Raw genomic sequence first — 22,253 nt, forward strand, 5'->3', positions numbered from 1 at the left:
TAAAACATTTATTTTCAAATAACCAAAAAATTCAACAACAATAAGAGTAGGCTACATGACAATGCAGTGCCATGAAAACAAAAAGAAGTTCAGGAACACGTTTTCCAAGAATGTGCTAAATGTTCTGGTTTAATAAGGATTTTTGAGTCATTGAAAGGGTTGAAGTGTCCAAGTAGGCTAGGTGCTCATTTTTCTCAGATGGATTTTGGATTATTCACAACTGCAATTTGAAATTGTATGCAGGGTCAAAGCCAATTTATTCTTGATCCGAAAATGTGGTCAGAAGCGCTGTATGGATGGTGTGATGCAATTGCGGAGCCTCCAGGGGGCATGCTTTGCACCCCACAAATGTTGTAACAATGCGGAGGGCTTTATATAGTGCTGCATTGACATGATTGAGTGATGGTAGGTGAGGCCTGTATAAACACACTCACTTCCTTGACAACTTCCTTCACAACAGCTCTGCGCTGCTCTGATAAGCGCAAGACGTATGAATGCTCTGACTTCTGCAGAGGCTGTATCCCCGTAAATGCTGCACAGCCAATGCAGAAGTCGGATTGACCATGCAGCGCCTTTTAAGACTCCAGCCGTTCAGTTGTGGTGTACTCCTCCTGAACCAGTGACTTCAGATCCTTCTGTTGCTTGCGGTAGCGGGGTCTTTGCTGTGGTGGAGAAACGCCAACAAGTTGCTGCTCCATTCTCATTTCACTTCTTTGCTGCTGTCATTGCAATGCCTTGATGAACTTCCAAATGGTGGGGGTGGGTAGCGCCAAGATTTGCCAAAAATGTTCCATGCCAGTCCTCCACTCCGTTGTTGGTCTTCGCCAAGTCTTGCAGGACAGCATCTTAGCAGTTCCATAATTCAAAAAAAAAAAAAGATCAAGCAGATTAGGGACCATGTTATTGGCCTTGGGCATGCGGTCATCAATAATAAGAAAAATAGTCATTTGTGTTAAACAAGATATACGGTACCTATGGGAAACATTGGCAACCCATGTTGCCTGAAAGTGTATCAGTCAAATGTTTGGACACACCTACTCATTCTAGAGTTTTTCTTTATTTTGACTATTTTCTGCATTGTAGAATAATAGTAAAGATGTCAAAACTATGAAATAACACATGGAATCATGGGGATCATTTCATTAGAGTTACCAGCCTCAGCCGCAGCCCAAATACATGCTTCGCAGAGTTCAAATATCAGACACATCTCAACATCAACTGTTCATAGGAAACTGGGTGAAATCAGCCCTTCATGGTCGAATTGCTGCAAAGAACCACTACTAAAGGACACCAATAATAAGAAGAGACTTGCTTGGGCCAAGAAACACGAGCAATGGACATCTGTCCTTTGGTCTGAGTCCAAATTTGAGATTTTTGGTTCCAACCGCCGTGTCTTTGTGAGACGCAGAGTAGGTGAACGGATAATCTCCACATGTGTGGTTCCCACCGTGAAGCATGGAAGAGGAGGTGTGAAGGTGCTTTGCTGCTGACATTGTTGGTGACTTATTTAGATTTCCATGCACACTTAACCAGCATGGCTACCACAGTATTCTGCAGCAATACGCCATCCCATCTGGTTTGCGCTTAGTGAGACTATCATTTGTTTTTCAACAGGACAATGACCCAACACACCTCCAGGCTGTGTAAGGGCTATTTGACCTAGGAGAGTGATGGACTGCTGCATCAGATGACCTGGCCTCCACAATCACATGACCTCAACCCAATTGAGATGGTTTGGGATGAGTTAGACTGCAGAGTGAAGGAAAAGCAGCCAACAAGTGCTCAGCATGTGTGTGAACTCCTTAAAGAACATTCCAGGTGAAGCTGGTTGAGAGGATGCCAAGAGTGTGCAAAGCTGTCATCAAGGCAAAAGGGTGGCTGCTTTTGAAGAAAATAAAATATATATTTATTTGTTTATCACTTTTTTGGTTACTACATGATTCCATATGTGTTATTTCATAGTTTTGATGTCTACAAATAACTAAAAACCCCTTCAATGAGTAGGTCTTTCCAAAATTTAGACTTTTACTGTATGTCAGGAGCTCCTCCAGTTGATGTTCCTGGCACTGAAAGAACCGTGTATCCAGCGCAACTTGGAGATAACCCCGTCATTGAACGTTATGCAAGCGCGGCATTCGAAAGCATCAAATTCGGTGCACTTCCAGAAGGACTTATTTGTGGTCTGTCGTTTCCATCTGTAGGTGTAGCCTTCATGCCTTCAGGGCTCCCGAGTGGCGCAGCGGTCTAAGGCACTGCATCTCAGTGCAAGAGGCGTCACTGCAGTCCCTGGTTCGAATTCAGGCTGCATCACATCCGTCCGTGATTGAGAGTCCCATAAGGCGGTGCACAATTGGCTCAGCGTCGTCCGGGTTTTGCTGGGATAGGCCGTCAATGTAAATATTTGAATTATATATATTTAATAAAAATATGAAATTCTGGTGATGTCCCGGTTGCTTGTTCTGACCTCTAAGAATAATGAATGCTGAGGGTAGCAGTGCAAGGTATTTTTTAGCAGAATATTATTATTATTGGCATATGAACGACTTGCAATTAGATTGCTGGACAATCAAAGCCATCCATCCAACCCATTTATACGGATCTGCCAGTTCAAAGAGGACAGTTTCAAAGGTAATGGATTGGGCCTATTTATTGTTCAATAGCAGCATACATTTGCGTTCATTCTCTAAAGTCTAGCCTACTTTACTGTTTGTCTGCCTCTCTTGGTGAGAATCTTAAGTTAAAAAAAATACTAAAACAGGCTCCTTCAGGTTGTGCCTATTATTATTCACCTGAGTGTCCTCGCCAGCCAGGGTACAACATTCCAATGGTGAAGTCTTGTGACCCTCTCTGGCATATTCTTTTTCTTGAAAATTGGAGCAATGGTAGAGATGGACAAATACTGATTTCAAAACAAAATGGACTACATTCTCATTCATATCAGGACATGAGGTGAGTATCACAATCATTTTAAAAGATGTCCTTGCCTTAAAGTTGCACCTCGGGTAGGTCTTCAGTATAGCCAATAGCAGGGATGGGGAACTCGGGGCCGGAGTGGTGTCACACTTTCCCCCCATCCGTAATCAACACAGCTGATTTAAACTAATTGCATTGCTGGGGCAAAAGTGTGACACCAGTCAGGCCCCAGAGGACTGGAGGTGCCCATCCATGGCCTATAGAGTCAACTCAATATGGTATTCCTTGGTCCTTATTCAGCTATTTGTTTTATTAGAATCATGCTGACATGAGCAGTGTGAGGCCAGTTGCCTCTGCGATCCAAATATAGCTTTTTGAGAGGAAAGTGGGAAAGTACGAAAAGGATGGTGGTCCCACTTACGACCTGTGGTGAACTCGGATGGGGGAGGAGGAGGGATTGAGTCTTGATCAGAAACGGAGCAATGATGGCTAGGAGGTGAATGAGTTGTTTTGGGTCGGGTCTGATAGCTTGTAAAGCACAATGTTCAAACGCCATGATGTCATGTCACAACAATATTGGAAAAAGCAACTGTTTTCGTCAGCTGTATGATTCAGATTTGGGCTATTGTGTCATGGCACAGATATGGGGAAGGGTACTAAAAAAGTTCTGCAGCATTGAAGGTCCCCAAGAACACAGTGGCCTCCATCATTCTTAAATGGAAGAAGTTTGGAAGCACCAAGACTCTTCAAAGAGCTGGCCCAACTGAGCAATTCGGGAGAAGGGCCTTAGTCAGGGAGGTGACCATGAACCCGATGGTCACTCTGACAGAGCTTCAGATTTCCTCTGTGGAGATGGGAGAACCTTCCAGAAGGACAACCATCTCTATAGCACTCCACTAATCAGACCTTTATGGTAGAGTGGCCAGACGGAAGCCACTCCTCAGTAAAAGGCACATGACAGCCTGCTTTGAGTTTGGCAAAAGCCACCTAAAGGACTCTCATGAGAAACAAGATTATCTGGTCTGATGAAAGCAAGATTGTGTGGCAGGGACTGGGAGACTAGTCAGGATCGAGGCAAAGATGAACGGCGCAAAGTACAAAGAGATCCTTGATGAAAACCTGCTCCAGAGCGCTCAGGACCTCAGACTGGGGCGAAGGTTCACCTTCCAACAGGACAACGACCCTAAGCACACAGCCAAGACAACGCAGCAGTGGCTTTGAGACAAGTCTCTGAATGTCTTCGAGTGGCCCAGCCAGAGCCTGAACTTAAACCCGATAGAACATCTCTGGAGACACCTGAAAATAGATGTGCAGCAATGCTCCCCATCCATCCTGACAGAGTTTGAGAGGATCTGCAGAGAAGAATGGAAGAAACTCCCCAAATACAGGTGTGCCAAGCTTGTAGCATCATACCCAAGAAGACTTGAGCCTGTAATCGCTGCCAAAGGTGCTTCAAGAAAGTACTGAGTAAAGGGTCTGAATACATATTTAAATGTAATTTCAGTTTTTTATATTATTGATACATTTGCAAAAACAATTTAAAACTGTTTTTGCTTTAGCATTATGTGTGTATATATATATTGTTTTAAGCTGTAACTTAATTTGTAAAAAGTCAAGGTCTGAATATTTTCCAAAGGCACTGTATGTCTATTACTATTAGTAATACATGTATGTGTTCACAAATTATGCAAAAAGTTTTCAAACATTTTATTGAATTAAATGCAATTTTTGCTTGCTTTAGTCCTATATTATAAGTAATGGTTAGATTATGCAGTCTTTGCATGTATGCTGTTTTTGTTAATGTGATAAAGCTTAATTCCATCCATTTCTGTTATTCTAATCTTATCTAACATGTCCTACTTTTTTTGTTTCCAGGAACCATTGGTTTTAACAGACACCAATCTAGTGTATCCGGCTCTGAAGTGGGATGTCCCGTACCTGCAGGAGAACATTGGGAGCGGGGACTTCTCTGTGTACATTGCGGAAAACCACAAATTCCTCTACTATGATGAGAAGAAAATGGCCAACTTTGAGAACTTTTCACCCAAGTCTCGACGGATAGACATGAAATTCTCTGATTTTGTGGAGAAAATGGAGAAAACGCAGGAAGAGGGAGGAGACGAGAGGTAATATTTTTGTCTAAATGGGTAGGTATATGTCCTGCTGCATTTGAGCTAGGTCCTTAGGGACAGTTGATTAGAAAGAGTCTACATTTTCTCAATGCTGAATAAAAAATTAAACGCTATCCAGTCTAGGTGTTTACATTGCTGGTGTGCTGGCAAGTGCTCAGCAGTGGAAAGTAAAGTGTGAATCCAGTGAAATCTAATGCAGGAACTGAAATAGATAGCTGTGGAGAATGAATAAGCGTTTTACGTCGGCACCTTGGGAACACTTTGTACCACTCTCACCTGACTGAGTTACTTGGCCTGGGACACACGCACTCACTCATATCACTTACTGCACTGAGCCCCTTCCTTAGAACGACTGATTGCTGCTTGTGTCCACGTTCTGTAGATTTATTCAGACAAATTAAGTTTGCTGTCAAATTTAAGTTTGTACTGTTGTGGTGGTTTTGTGCGAAGATTCCTTGTAACATTTGTTACATGGCAATACTGTTTTTTGATTCTGATTTAAATCATTATTTGTGGTTTGGAAAGGAATGCTTTCTCTTGAGCCGAGAGGAAGGTTTATATTGGCAAACCAAGCTTTCATTTCCTGATGCACGTAATCTTCCTGAGTACACTTGACTCCTGATGCAAACTCCTGTGGAAGTGCTTTTCAGTTCAACTGTCCCTATTCAATTACATTCCTCTTAATTTCTCTGGATATCGGTGTACACCACTGAGTTTACAGCAGCACAAATATTTATTTATTTTTAAATTAAGGCATATTTGTTGAGGGGGGGGACAATTTTCCATCCTTAAATTTGGAATAAGCCAAGGCTTTGATTTCTGGTCCAACAGATGTAAAAGGAGTCTTAGAAAACATCTACAAGAAAGTCTTAAATGTATTAGAAATACAAAAAACACTATTGTTGAGACACTTGCCTACTAATAAACTTCTATATTTAATTTTGCAAAAATGATTTGCCTGCTGTAAGTTAAGGGCTAGGCGTCCCGCCAGCGGGACACCTGCCGACAATTTCCGGTGAAATTGGAGGGCACGCAATTCAAATAAATAATCATAAAAATTATGGATTAAGATTTTTTTAAACATTTAGGTATATACAAGTGTCTTATATCGGTTAAAAGCTTAAAGTCTTCATCTAACTGCATTGTGCGGTTTACAATAGCGAATTACAATTCGCTTTACAGCGAAAGCATGCCATGCGATTGTTTGAGGACGGCGCCCCACATCAAAATATTTTTCAACCTGCACAGGCTTCATAAAATCACAAATAGCGATTTTAAATATTCACTTACTTTTTGAAAATCTTCCTCTGATTTGCAATCCAAAGGGTCCCAGCTACAACATGCATGGTCGGTTTGTTAGATAAAATCCTTCTTTATATCCCAAAAAGTCAGTTTAGTTTGAGCCATCGATTTGAGTAATCCACTCGTTCAACGTGCAGAAAAAGGAATACAAAAAGCTACCGCTAAACTTTGTTAAAACAAGTCAAAATATGTTTCTATTTAATCCTCAGGTACCCTAAAATGTAATTAAACTGTAATGTTTCATACGGAAAGAAGTATGTTCAATAAAAAAGCAAATTTAGCAGGTGCGCGTCCTCTTCGTTTCCAACTCTGACTCCCAGTACTATAACTCAAAATTCTTCCTTGTTTGGGAAGCTGAAACATTGAACAAAGACTGTGGACATCTAGTGGAAGCCATGGGAATTGCAATCTGGGAGCTGGATTTGGATATGACCTTGTATGTTCCATTGGAAGAGCATGGGCTCTCAAACAAACCAGATTTTTTTTTTTTTTTGTACTTTCTCCTACCATATCAATTGTGTTATAGTCTCAGACATGAACAGTTATACAAACTTCAAAGTGTTTTCTATCCAATGGTACCAATTTATATGCATATCCTGGCTTCTGGGCCTGAGTCAGACAGGAAGTGGAGAAAAATAGACCCTAGCCTGAAGAAGTTTTCATTAAAAAAAAATATTGCCTAGTGTCTAGTCATTCTCTTACAAAAAACCCACGTCTTTAAGATATTTTCATATTTCTCTCCCTCATGAGGGAGGATAAAAAAACTTCACAGAAGTAACAAGTAAAGGTAGACCTAACAATTAGTTAGTGTTTTTTTAAATAACGATTTTGTTCATGATTTGTTAAGTGATTAAAACTTGTCATTCTGTTACAAAACCCGTAACAGAATGACAGAAAATATAAATTGAATTGGCTAAAATGGGAAATCACAGTCACAAACCACAGTTGGGCCACCTGCTGCTGTCCTCCCTTCCACTGGCATGCTGTTACAGTGCCTTCAGAAAGCATTCACACAATATTTTGTCACTGGCCTACATGCACAAGCCCATAATGTCAAAGTGGAATTATGTTAAACTCATTAACTAATTAATGAAATAAGCGTGCATGTCTTGAGTATTCAACCCCTTTCGTTATGGCAAGCCTAAGTAAGTTCAGGAATTAACATTTGCTTAACAAGTCGCATAATAAGTTGCATGGACTTTGTGCGCAATAATAGTGTTTAACATGATTTTTGAATGACTACCTCATCTCTGTACCCCACACATACAGATAATTGTAAGGTCCCTCAGTCGACCAGTGAATTTCAAACCCAGATTCAATCACAAAGACCAGGGAGGTTTTCCAATGCCTCGCAAAGAAGGGAATCTATTGGTAGATGGTTAAATGAAAACAAAAAAAAACATTGAATATCCCTTTGAGCAAGTTATTAATTCAACTTTGGATGGTGTATCAATATACCCAGTCACCACAAAGATACAGGTGTCTTTCCTAACTCATTTGCCGGACAGGAAGGAAACCTGATTTAATCATGAGGCCAATGGTGACTTGAAATTGTTACAAGAGTTTAATGACTGTGATAGGAGAAAACTGAGGATGGATAACAACATTGCAGTTACTCCAGAATGCTAGCCTAAATGAGAGCAGAAGGAAGCCTGTACAGAATTGTTTTAAAATCAGTGGAAATTGTTGAAAGTAGAACTTGTGCATAGAGTTGTATGTTTTCTTTAACTTTGCAATCAGGTTAGTTCCCCCTCAAAAAGCACAAGAAAGAGGATTTCAACCCCCACCATCTCAGATTGTTCTGAAATAATTGCTGTAGTTAGTAACAGATACGATTAGCATTCCTGAAACATTATTTTATCGAAATATAATTTGATCTCTGAGAAACTAAGCTAATTGTTTGCACCCAAATTGGCTATTTTAATTTATAGGATTCAATATACATATTACCCACATCTGATTTTGGACCAAAGTACTTCTTACCAATGAGTAAGACATGAGGAATATCCCAAAATTCTAAAGTCACACGCGGACCCCGCACACCCCATGCCAATCCCACCCCAACAACCAGTATACAGTATCAGTTCTCTGTTTGACAAGTAGTATGAAGCTGTGGCTTGGAGTATTGCTTCTCCATACTATGTAATGTATTCCCTGTGAATCTGGTGATGTTTTTCTCCCACTGTTCAGAGAAATTAGTCATTTGAAGTCACTTGCATTATTTACCATAAAGTAGTGTGAAGAACCAGGTTTTTACCACTAGATACCTTTGTTTCTGCTATACCGCCACACTCATTTATACATTTTTCTGGTCTCTTGTGTTTATGAAATACACTATATATACAAAGTATGTGGACACCCCTTCAAATCGGTGGAGTCAGCTATTTCAGCCACACCCGTTGCTGACAGGTATATAAAATTGAGCACACAGCCATGCAATCTCCATAGGAAAGTATTGGCAGTAGAATGGCCTTACTGAAGAGCTCAGTGACTTTTATCGTGTCCCCGTCATTGAATGCCACCTTTCCAACAAATATATTTGCCTAATGTCTGCCCTTCTAGAGCTGCTCTGGTCAACTGTAAGTGCTGTTATTGTGAAGTGGAAACATCTAGGAGAAAAAACTGCTCAGCCGCGAAGTGATAGGCCACACAAGCTCACAGAATGGGACCCCCGAGTGCTGAAGCACGTAGCGTGTAAAAATTGTCTGTCTGTCAGTTGCAACACTCACTTCCGAGTTCCAAACTGCCTCTGAAAGCAACATCAGCAGAAGAACTGTTCGCCAGGAGCTTCATGAAATGGGTTTCCATGGCCGAGCAGCCGCATACAAGCCTAAAATGACCATGCGCAATGCCAAGCGTCGGCTGGAGTGGTGTAAAGCTTGCCGCCATTGGACTCTGGAGCGATGAATTACGCTTCACTATCTGGCAGTCCAATGAAAGAATCTGGGTTTGGCGGATGCCAGGAGAATGCTACCTGCCCCAATGCATAGTGCCAACTGTAAAGTTTGGTGGAGGAGGAATAATGGTCTGGGGCTGTTTTTAATGGTTCAGGCTAGGCCCCTTAGTTCCAGTGAAGGAAAATCTTAACGCTACTGCATGACATTCTAGACAATTCTGTGCTTCCAACTTTGTGGCAATAGTTTGGAGAAGGCCCTTTCCTGTTTCAGAATGACAATGCCCCCGTGTAAAAAGCGAAGTCCGTGCAGAAATGGTTTGTTGAGATCGGTGTAGAAGAACTTGACCGGCCTGCACAGAGACCTGACCTCAACCCCATCGAACACCTTTGGGATGAATTGGAAAGCTGACTGCGAGTAAGGCCTAATCGCCCAACATCAGTGCCCGAGCTCACTAATGCGCTTGTGGCTGAATGGAAGCAAGTCCCTGCAGCAATGTTCCAATATCTAGTGGAAATCCTTCCCAGAAGCTTGGAGGATGGTATAGTTGCAAAGGGACCAAAGGACCAACTCCATGTTGACCCCCATGATTTTGGAATGAGATGTTCGACAAACAGGTGTCCACATACTTTTGGTCATGTGGTGTAGATCACAATATTTCCATTGCACCTTTGGGTAGAAAACCAATAGAATTGTCGCATTATGAATATAAATTGTTGTCATCCATACAATTCAAGCCAGTCCTCCATGAAAGCAATTCCGTTTGACCTAAGTTTGACCTAATAACAGTCTAATACTTCAACCCAACTCTCCTTGAATAGTCCAACAAGTGGCTGCTCTCTGAGAAGGCTATTCCTGTGCAATTCTCATATGAAGACTTTTCCTAGAAGCCCAAAACTTTGATGGAGAAATGGGCTAGGGACAAAAATGTTGTAACAACCCTGATAAAATAATTTGATGGCAGTCTTATGCTTTTAAAGACAGTTATCAGGAAACCGCTCTATATGTATTGTGATTAGTGACATTTGGTTTGCTTGTTCACCAGGAATGGTCTAACAGTGACTAATCCAGACATTTTCTGAAGGGAATAAACCACACACAAAGGGTCTGTTTCCTGGACACAGATTAAGTTTAAAAGAAGGACAAACTGATTTGCTTTCATGGACGACTGCCTTGAATTGTTAGGATGACCATAATTTATTTTCATCATGAGTCAAATCTATTGGTTTTCGACCCAAAGATGCAAAGGAAAGGTTGTGATCTAGGCCTATTTAATAAACACAAGACCAGGAAAATGGATAAGTGTGGCGGTATAGCAGAAACAGCGCCATCTAGTAGGGATTGAATTAGCTTTCAGAAATCTGCATTTACAAAACGCAGACCATTTAAAGAAATATGCGTTTTAAACCATTTCACCTACGTTTTATATTGAAAGTCAAGTGTTTTCTTTGCTTCAGTAGAGATAAGGGGCGTGCAACTATTAGTTTTTCTTCACACAAAATTCATTAGTGCAACACATTTGGCAGACATTCTTTTCATCAGTTGATAGCAGACAGAAGTGCAATGCTATTTGGCTAGCAGCCACAGAAGTAAATTAGCTTACAATGAAAAAGTAAGGTATTTTTTTGCAAAAACGATGCATGGCCATCATATTTATCATAGAAAGAATGTAGCCAGCTACATTTCCTAATGTTTTGTTTGAAATTAATCTTGCATTTGAACTTTCTACTGGAGAAAAACTAGACCGGAAAAATACCGGAGGAAAGTAGCCTATACATCAGTCAGTGCGCTGTCTGGTGGTGAGCAAATGAAGAGGGTAAATATATTTAATCCGAGAGAACAAGTGCAACTGAAGCACAAAATTACTCCTTTTTTACGTTCTTAGATCTGCAAGATATTTTTTCGGTTTTATCTTTCCTTTGTGTGAAAAACAGAATCCTGCATTAACATGACCTCTGTCTATTGGTCAAAACCTGGTACTTTCACACTACGTTATGGTAAATAATGCAAGCAACTCATTTCTCTGAACAGGAGAAGAAGAAAAACCATCACCAGAATCACAGGGAATACATTACATAGTATAGAGAAGCAATACTCCATGCCACATCTTCATACTACTAGTCAAACATAGAGAACTGATACTGTATTCTGGTGTGATTGTTATGGGGGGATCCGTGGGTGGCTTTTGAATTTGTTTGGGGATTCCTCATGTCTTTTTTATTATAATATTTTTTTGGGGGGTAGGTCAGCTTTAACATTGCAGATTGTAGCTTCCATCAATGTAGTTGTCTGCATCACTTCCAATCTCCCATATTTCTTTGGAAATATATACATACATATGTTTATTTATTTATTTATATATATATATATATATATATATATATATATATATATATATATATATATATATATATATATATATATATATATATATATATATATATAATTTATTATTATTATTATTTTTTTAATAAATGTTCCTTTATTACTTTCTAACCCTACCACCCCTCCTCTAATTGGAGTAAACTAGTGAACAACAACTCTTAAGCCTCTACTTCCAGCTTATACATACATACATACAAAATACATTTTATGGACACAGTCTATTTTACAATAGTTCTATTTTCTTTGTTTTTACTCCTGTCCTTCCACTCCCATCTATTTCTGATGTCCATCCGGTTTGATTTCTATTTGCCAAATCTTTCAAACTGTGCTCTTTCACCTAATATACGTTTTACGGACACAGTAGGTTTTACATGAGTTATCTTGTTATTAGTTGTTATTAGTCCCAACCTTCAACTCCATTCAACCCCTCCCATCTATCTCTTAACACCATACATATTGGATTTCTATTTTCCATATATTTTTCAACTGTGCTGTGATGTTTCACAAAAGTTTTGAACCTTTCTTTTCTCATTGTTTCTACAGATTGTAAATTGAAAATATTTTTTTTTTGCTTAAAGTATAATTATATTATTGATTGATTGACTGACTTTCCAGATCACACAGTAGTGCTGTCTGCAGGGTTAGCTCCAGGTAAATATTGCAATTCTTCAGCCATTCCTGGAACTGTGACCAAAAACAAGCTACATATGGACAGTACCAAAAAAAATGATCTAATGTCTTTTCGCAGCAGAATCTGCAGAACTGGGAAGGTTTTATCCCCCATATAAATAACATTCTATTGGTTGCAAGAATTTTGTATTATAATAAAATACATTTTGTATACATAATATACATTCACGTTTTGCGTATCAGTTCATAAACCATGTGTCATGGCACGTAAAAAATCTCTTCCCAACTATTTTGCAATCTATATGGCACAGCTGTCAATTATTTGGTCCTTAATTAAATGAAACTGGTATACTTTTTTATTTATCACAATTTTCTTTAACCAATGATGGTCTTTAATGCAGAGCCGACAGACAAGTTCCTTTACTTTTTCCCCCTTCCACTTTCCTCTTCCATTTTGCGGTAATGCAGCAATTAGTTGGTTGTGTTAAAACTAGCGATATTTGGGAGATTTCCTTTGCAAATAACTGAAAGTGAGAGGTTGTCATTTGAATAAAGGCAAAAAGGCCAATGTTGAACATGGGGTGAGACCTGCTTACTAATTTGTTAGAGAACCAGTTTGGATTTAAGTATAACTTTTGTGTGACTGAAGCCTTTAGTGAGAGGTCTAATGCTTTAATATTGAATCATTTCTGCCCTCCGAATTCATATTCATGATATAATTAAGCCTGTTTCATTTTGTCTGGCTTGCCGTTACAAATAAATGGAATAGTTTTTTCTCATATAATTTAAACAGTTCGCTAGGTGTAGGCAAGACCCTAAGTAAATAGGTAAACTGGGATATGACTAAAGAGTTAATCAGGGTGATTTTTTTCCCCACAAATAGATAAGTATTAACCTTTCCATGGTAGCAAGATCTTATCTATTTTTGCTAACTTTCTATAACAATGTATTGTATTAAGATCATTTATTTATTTTGGGGATATGTATACCCAGTATATCCACATCACTGTCAGACCATTTTATTTTGTAAACTACACAGTAATGTGAAAGTTGTATTTTTTTTGTGATTCAATACGTAATATAGTACATTTGACCATAATTTGGTTGTAATCCAGAGAGGTTAGAAAAATGATCTAGATCCTCTGAGGCTGTGGAGGGATCCTAGTTGTGGATTTTAAAGAACATGAATCATCAGCGTACAATGACACCGTTGTTTTTAAACTATGGATTTCTAATCCCTTAAAATTATTGTTGGATCTGATTTTAACAGCTAACATTTCGAAGGCAATAATAAATAGATATGCCCATAGTGGAAACCTTGTTTTACAGCTCTTGACAGTTTAAAACTTTCTGAGAAGTAGCCATTATTTACTATTTTACACCTAGGGTTACTATCCTTGATTTTAACCCATTTTATAAGAGATTCTGCAAAATTGAAATGTTCCAGGCATTTATATATAAACTCCAGTCATACTTTATATAAAGCCTTTTCAAAGTCAGCTATGAATAGCTGACAATGGTGTTCTATTGTTTCCAGTACTTATATTATCTCCTATGTATCGTCCATGTAAAAAACCTGTCTGATTTATAATGAATAATGTCCGACAATACCATTTTAATTCTATGCACTATACATTTTGCTAGAATTTTTGCATCACAACACTGAAGTGTAAGGGGCTTCCTCATGTCTTACTCATTGGTAGGAAGACGTTTGGTCCAAATCAAGCGATTTAATGCTTTTGAAGGTTGGTTCAATGATAAATAAAACATTGGTTTGGATAATTCTTTTAAACATTACATGCGCTATGCATTATGTGGGTTGAATCCTGTAACAACACCAAATAAAGCCATTAAAAGTCCCATGATGGAAGTGACTGCCTATTACTGCTCATCACTTATTAACCATCATTTAGTAACATTACTTTACTTTCATAAAATATTTCAGTTGTGTATATTACATTTGTTTTGCACAGTTTGGGCTTGATCTGATTTAATCTCTAGATAAACTGCGCCTCGAGCTCACAGAAAAAAAAACAGAACGAAATGGAATTCAAATAATTGAACCGACGTTGGTCAATTAGTTGCATGAAGGACAGTCTTATCCTATCTTTGTGTATCTATCCACATTCTGCTCCACAACTAGCTCCAGGGGCAATGTACTGCAGCTCTCTGTGGCTGTACTCTTTCGAAAATATGTGCAAAGCAGAAGATCCATTTCCGTCTCCGCAGATGGGCTTATTCTATTGTATTCTACTCATCCTCCCAGGGTGTACCTGCAGCAGACCCTGAACGATACCGTGGGCAGGAAGATGGTGGTGGACTTCTTGGGTTTCAACTGGAACTGGATCAACAAGCAGCAGAGCAAAAGGAACTGGGGCCAGTTTACCTCCAATCTGCTCCTCATAGGCATGGAGGGTAAGGAAGGGACACAGGTTGACGTTTATTGGGATAAATCTTAAACTAAAATGACCATTTTCGTCTTCATTTAAGGTAAGGGTTGGGTATAAGGTTAGCATTGCGATTAGGGTTATGTTTCAAATCAGATTTTATAACTTTTTGGCTGTGCCAGCTAGTGACCACCCTGTAGAGCTGCCTCCAGTACATGAGTCATCCCACTAAATGCCAACCTGTGGAGGGGACTGAGGAAGTGCTTCTAAGATACGGGACTAAGGGGCTATTAGTGACCCTGGCTAGCTGCGGCCTATAGATACAGGGGATAGCTGGATTACCAAGCAGCAGAGCAAGAAGAACTGGGGCCACCTCACCTCCAGCCTGCTGCTCATAGGCGAGGAGGTAAGAGCCCTATAGCAGAGACCTATAGCAGAGACCTAACGGGCATACAGGCATTGCGGGTATGGACCTGTATGTATAGAGGGTGAGGGAATGGAGGGTAAGGGAAGGGACTCTGGGGCCTCGAGGCATGGGGACGATGACTAGCAGGTGATTTCCCTAGTCATGTCAGACAAGGAAATTATATACATAATATCTACCATGTGGGTGCCACATATTGCTGATGGAAAGAGTGAACTACTGTCTCAATATGCAGTAAAAGGCCTTGTGGAAAGGACATTATGAAAGAAATCCACTCACCTTAAATCAGCTGAAATTAGCTTAAGTTCATTGCACTTGCATAGACGGACAGATAATCTTGTGATCTGCTCAATGTTTGTAGGCAATGTAACGCCAGCCCATTACGACGAGCAGCAGAACTTCTTTGCACAAATCAAAGGTTACAAAAGGTGTATCCTCTTCCCTCCGGACCAGTTTGAGTGTCTCTACCCCTTCCCTGTTCACCACCCCTGTGACAGACAGAGCCAGGTAACCCCTACTTTATGATATAATGTATTTGACAATTTAAAAACACAATCATCCCCACGTGGACACAATGCATGAAAAAATGATCGAGGATAACACAAAGTTGAACTTTTTTCCATTGTAGTCCCAATTGAAACCGGTAAGAAGGTTTGGGGAATGTGCCACACACAACACCGTGTTTTATTTGATATGCATGGATTTTCTGTTTCTCAACTGTTTCTGTTTTGTTTTTAATTAATCCAACTAACAGCAATTTTGCTTTTGCCATTTTTAGGTTGACTTTGAGAACCCTGACTATGAGAGGTTTCCCAACTTCAAGAATGTAGTGGGCTATGAGACTGTGGTGGGCCCCGGAGATGTTCTTTACATCCCCATGTACTGGTAAGAGCTGTTTAATAACCACCTAGAGTCGATGGCCACGCCCCCCACAGAAATCAAATAGCATAATAAAAAAATCCACATCAAAATCCATCTAAGCTTCCACATCTGCGTTGTTTGTCAGACCAGGAGACATCCCAAAAATCTGTCTTCTCACGAAAACGTCAATAGCGTCCCAGCGGTTTGGCCTAGAAAAGAATATTATGGAAAGGCGAGACTCTCACGAACACTTCTGTTTGTAGTGTCCTAACAGTTTGGGGTACACACTAATGTGATCCCTCTATGGACATCCACAAGCCTCACAAGACTCGTCTGTAGGTAGCCCAGTACCAGTTTAAAAAATGAATTGAAGTATACACGGAGTGTACAAAACATTAAGGACACCGGCCATTTCCAATACATAGACTGACTAGGTGAATCCAGGTAAAAGCTATGATCCGTTATAAATGTCACTTGTTAAATCCACTTCAATCAATGTAGATGAAGGGGAGGAGACAGGTTAAAGAAGGATGTTTAAGCGTTGGGACAACTGAGACATGGATTGTGTATGTGCGCCATTCAGAGGGTGAAGGGGCAAGACAAAAGATGTAAGTGCCATGGAACTGGGTATGGAAGTAGGTGCCAGGTGCAGCGGTTTGTGTCAAGAACTGCAGTGCTGCTGGATTTTACATTCTCAACAGTTTGGCGTGTGTATCAAGAATGGTCCACCAACCACAGGACATCCATCCAATTTGACACTACTGTGGGAAGCATTGGAGTCAACATGGGCCAGCATCCCTGTGGAGCGCTTTCGACACCTTGTAGAGTCCATGCCCGACCGAATTGAAGCTATTCTGAGGGCAAAAGGGGCGGTAGCAACTCAATATTAGGAATGTGTCCTTAATGTTTTCTATACTCAGTGTATATGGAGGTAGTTTTAGAGCCCCAAAAATGTTAAATAGGGGGGATAATAGCTGCACAGCTATTTTCAGGTCTCTCCAGAGATGTTCAAGTCCAGGCTCTGGCTGGGCCACTCAAGCACATTGAGAAACTTGTCCCGAAGCCACTCCTGCATTGTCTTGGCTGTGTGCTTTGGGTCGTTGTCCTGTTGGAAGCTGAACCTTCACCCCAATCTGAGGTCCTAAGCACTCTGGAGCAGGTTTTCATCAAGGATCTCTCTCTACTTTTCTCTGTTCATCTTTCCTTCGATCCTGACTAGTCTCCCAGCCCCTGCCGCTAAAAAACATCCCCACAGCATGATGCTGCCATCACCATGCTTCACCATAGGGTTGGTGCCAGGTTTCCTCTAGACGTGACGCTTGGCATTCAGGCCAAAGAGTTCAATCTTGGTTTCATCAGACCAGAGAATCTTGTTTCTCAAGGTACAAATCTGTCGTTCTGCCCCTGAACAAGGCAGTTAACCCACTGTTCCTAGGCCGTCATTGAAAATAAGAATTCGTTCTTAACTGACTTGCCTAATTAAATAAAGGTTAAAAAAAAGTTTTTAAAAAATGGTCTGAAAGTCCTTCAGATGCCTTTTGGCATACTCCAAGTGGGATGTCATATGCCTTTTACTGATGAGTGGATCCATCTGGCCACTCTACCATAAAGGCCTGATTGGTGGAGTGCTGCAGAGATGGGATAACCTTCGAGAAGGACAACCATCTCCACAGAGGAACGCCGGAGCTTTGTCAGATTGATCAGTTTAGCCGGGCGGCCATCTCTAGGAAGAGTCTCGGTTGTTCCAAACTTCTTGCATTTAAGAATGATGGAGGCCACTGTCAGGGATGCAAACTAGTCACCTTTCTGCGAAATTCGCCGTTTTGTGTCCAAGATAGGTGACTTATGTGATTTGTGTAGATCCGATGAGGAGGGGGGGGGCTTTGGATCAGACTACTGGCTGTAAGCGAACGAGTGATGCGCGTTTGGAGCAATACTGGCTGTATCCAAGGCTCAGCCAATCGTTCACATAACAGCAGAATGCAGCACGCGACTGAAGAGAGAAGAGACAACCAATTTGCTAGTTACAGCATCAGCGCATGCTCTGGAAAGATAGCGGAGAGTATAAAGGCAGTTTGCCATTTACAGCAGCAAACCCCCTGAACGATAACGAAGAGGTAGGTGAGAAGCCTGACCATGGAGACAGGGATGAGAAGGTGATGAAGCGTACTTCATGAGCTGTAACCGAAAAACAACTGGCATTTGGAAAGTTTGAGGTGATGGAGAAAGTGTGGTGGAACAAGTATTGTTAGCATTGTTAACTAACGTTAACTTGCTAGCTGGATCAAATTCTCTGTTAGCTAGCCTTAACTTAACTGTTTGAAATAATTGAGTTTATGGTGTGAAAATTAGCAGGCTAATAAAGTCAGACAGCTAACCTTAGCTAGTTAACGTTACAACATCAGATGAACTAACATTTGTAACCTAACCAATTCACTATAATATTAACTGGTATAACGTTACGACTCTTTTCCATTCCTCAAGTTATAGTGCGTTAGTTGCTTACTGGACGCTGGCAATCTGTGAAATGTTGACTAGTTAACTAGCTACTATCTGTGAACTAATGTTTTCCATCTACAATATGTGGTTAATTTTCAGAATGAGAGAATTAGGTGAAAATGAGGCGTTGCTTGTTAAAACAAGTGGATTCAGGGATCAAGTGTAGCTGCCACTATAGAGGTGGTTACAAACGCTTTCTCACTTTTTCAAAACAGTGGATAAAAAGGGGTATGCCAGGTGTACTCTGCCCGAAAGAGATCAATTATGCCAACAAAGGGTCTCACGCTCTGCTGCTGGCACATTGTAGAACCGATGTCCACAGGCAGAAAGTGTGCAATATAATAACCTGCAGTGAAGCCCAAATATATATTTTTTTATGTATTTTATTTTTTATTTCACCTTTATTTAACCAGGTAGGCCAGTTGAGAACAAGTTCTCATTTATAACTGCGACCTGGCCAAGATAAAGCAAAGCAGTGCAACAGAAACAACAACTCAGTTACACATGGGATAAACAAACGTACAGTCAATAACACAATAGAAAAATCTATGTACAGTGTGTGCAAATGTAGAAGATTAGGGAGGTAAGGCAATAAATAGGCCATAGAGGCGTAATAATTACAATTTAGCATTAACACTGGAGTTATAGATGTGCAGATGATGATGTGCAAGTAGAGATACTAGGGTGCAAAAAGATAAATAACAATATGGGGATGAGTTAGTTGGGTGTGCTATTTACAGATTGGCTGTGTACAGGTACAGTGATCGGTAAGCTGCTCTGACAGCTGATGCTTAAAGTTAGTTAGGGAGATATAAGTCTCCAGCTTCAGTGATTTTTGAAATTCGTTCCAGTCATTGGCAGCAGAGAACTGGAAGGAAAGGCGGCCAAAGTAAGTGTTGGCTTTGGGGATGACCAGTGAAATATACCTGCTGGAGCGTGCTATAGATGACCTGGAGCCAGTGGTTTAGGCGACGACTATGTAGCGAGGGCCAGCCAACGAGAGCATACAGGTCGCAGTGGTGGGTAGTATATGGGGATTTGGTGACAAAACGGACGGCACTGTGATAGACTATATCCAGTTTGCTGAGTAGAGTGTTGTTGGCGATTTTGTAAATGACATCGCCGATGTCAAGGATCGGTAGGATAGTCAGTTTTACGAGGGTATATTTAGCAGCATGAGTGAAGGAGGGTTTGTTACGAAATAGGAAGACGATTCTAGATTTAATTTTGGATTGGAGATGCTTAATGTGAGTCTGTCTGTTTTCTCACTAAGGATGCTGTCATTGTGGAACCTGACTTGTTAGTTTGACCTGTTGGTGACAATGTAAATGATCTGCTAATCCTGCTCTGTTTTCTTTTCACGGCTAACTCAGGTGGCACCACATTGAGTCCCTGCTGAGTGGTGGCGTGACCATCACTGTCAACTTCTGGTACAAGGTACAGTACATGACCAAAAGTTTGTGTACATCTCCTCGTCGAACATCTCATTCCAAAGTCAAAGTTGGTCCCCCCTTTTGCTGCTATAACAGCCTCCACTCCTCTGGGAAGGCGTTCCACTAGATGTTGGAACATTGCTGCGGGGACTTGCTTCCATTCAGCCACAAGAGCATTAGTGAGGTCGGGCACTGATGTTGGGCGATTAGGCCTGGCTCGCAGTCGTCGTTCCAATTCATCCCAAAGGTGTTCGATGGGGTTGAGGACAGTTCTCTATGCAGGCCAGTCAAGTTCTTCCGCACTAGTCTCGACAAATCATTTCTGTATGGACCTCGCTTTGTGCACGGGGGCATTATAATGCTGAAACAGAAAAGGGTCTTCCCCAAACTGTTGCCTCAAAGTTGGAAGCGTAGAATTGTCTAGAATGTCATTGTATGCTGGAGCGTTAAGATTTCCCTTCACTGGAACTAAGGGGTCTAGCCCGAACCATGAAACACAGCCCCAGACCATTATTCCTCCACCAAACTTTACAGTTGGCACTACACCTTGTGGCAGGTAGCTTTCTCCTGGCATCCACAAAAACCCAGATTTGTCTGTCAGACTGCCAGATGGTGAAGCGTAATTCATCACTCCAGTTCTTGTGCTGATGTTGCATCCAGAGGCAGTTTGGAACTCGGTAGTGTGTGTTGCAACCGAGGACAGACCATTTTTATGCGCTACGTGCTTCAGCACTTGGCGGTCCCATTCTGTGAGCTCGTGTAGCCTACCACTTTGCGGCTGAGCTGTAGTTGTTCCAAGACGTTTCCACTTCACAGCACTTACAGTTGATTGGGGCAGCTCTAGCAGCACAGAAATTTGACGAACTGACTTGTTGGAAAGGTGGCATCCTATGACAGTGAACAGGTTGAAAGTCACTGAGCTCTTCAGTAAGGCATGGCTGTGTGCTCGATTTTATACACATGACAGCAGCGGGTGTGGCTGTCCACATACTTTTGGATATATTGTGTATGAACTCACTGAAATATGTCACCCTGTCTCATATCACTGACAGTATCACCTACATTCATGTCAACAAATGTTGTGGCACCCCGAAGGAGGCAGCATTACAGTCAAAATATTGGTGAAATGAATCATTTTGCATTGAGGGATATATTTCTCACTCAGCAGGATGCACTGTATTCACTAGTCATTTTAAATCAACTTGGATCACCTCGATACATCCTTACTCATAGAAATAGAATTTGAGCTCATGTTCTGTCCTTACTATATGATCTATCTTTCCCCCAGGGTGCGCCAACGCCCAAGAGGATAGAAAACCCATTGAGAGCCCATCAGAAGGTGGCGATCATGAGAAACATAGAGAAGATGCTGGGGGAGGCACTGGGAGACTCTCACGAGGTACTGGAACTGGACAGACGGGTGGAATATTATGATAGTATTTATTTGAGATCTAGCCTGGTATCTGTATGTGCTGCTGAAGCCAACACCTCTGACTGTTGTTGTTATATCTGGCATGACAGCCATAGTTGGGTAAACCTAAGCACAAACATATCTGGACCAGGCTACTGAAGATCCCATCGACCCAATGATTTCAGAACTAGAACATGACTACATCAGAGTCGTTCCGAGTCATGCCATTTCTAGAACATCAAATGAGATTTCACAGCTCTGAGGTACCAAGATTCTCGCTGGTTCCAGAACTAGAACATGACATCAAATTAATGACATTCCATCTGGCTGCTCTGTATTTAGTTGGTCCTGTAGGAATAGTGCAGGAGGTGGAAGGGGGGATGTGGTATGGTACAGAGTGACGGGGGGATGTGGTACGGTACAGAGTGAATGGAGGAAGGGGGGGATGTGGTACGGTACAGAGTGAAGGGGATGTGGTACGGTACAGAGTGAATGGAGGAAGGGGGGGGTGTGGTACGGTACAGAGTGAATGGAGGAAGGGGGGGTGTGGTACGGTACAGAGTGAATGGAGGAAGAGGGGGTGTGGTACGGTACAGAGTGAATGGAGGAAGGGGGGATGTGGTACGGTACAGAGTGAATGGAGGAAGGGGGGGTGTGGTACGGTACAGAGTGGATGGAGGAAGGGGGGATGTGGTACGGTACAGAGTGAATGGAGGAAGGGGGGGATGTGGTACGGTACAGAGTGGATGGAGGAAGGGGGGGGATGTGGTACGGTACAGAGTGAATGGAGGAAGGGGGGGATGTGGTACGGTACAGAGTGAATGGAGGAAGGGGGGGGATGTGGTACGGTACAGAGTGGATGGAGGAAGGGGGGGGTGTGGTACGGTACAGAGTGGATGGAGGAAGGGGGGGGATGTGGTACGGTACAGAGTGAATGGAGGAAGGGGGGGATGTGGTACGGTACAGAGTAAATGGAGGAAGG

General features: G+C 41.4%; 1 protein-coding gene across 2 annotated transcripts in view; it reads left to right on the forward strand.

Annotated features, from left to right (window-relative positions):
- The window catches only part of LOC129859115 (hypoxia-inducible factor 1-alpha inhibitor-like), a 43,204-nt gene that overhangs the window by 10,274 nt on the left and 10,677 nt on the right, over positions 1–22,253 (forward strand). The window contains exons 2-7 of one of the 2 annotated variants that reach the window (XM_055928507.1): positions 4,789–5,039; positions 14,523–14,671; positions 15,429–15,574; positions 15,846–15,952; positions 19,801–19,864; positions 21,149–21,259. In XM_055928507.1, the coding sequence (XP_055784482.1) occupies positions 4,789–5,039; positions 14,523–14,671; positions 15,429–15,574; positions 15,846–15,952; positions 19,801–19,864; positions 21,149–21,259 (828 nt within the window). Of the gene's footprint in view, positions 1–4,788; positions 5,040–14,522; positions 14,672–15,428; positions 15,575–15,845; positions 15,953–19,800; positions 19,865–21,148; positions 21,646–22,253 lie in introns of those variants that run through there. The other variant, XM_055928500.1, reaches the window with a different exon arrangement.

Source organism: Salvelinus fontinalis, chromosome 1 (assembly GCF_029448725.1).
Source record: "Salvelinus fontinalis isolate EN_2023a chromosome 1, ASM2944872v1, whole genome shotgun sequence".
NCBI classification, from domain to species: domain Eukaryota; kingdom Metazoa; phylum Chordata; class Actinopteri; order Salmoniformes; family Salmonidae; genus Salvelinus; species Salvelinus fontinalis.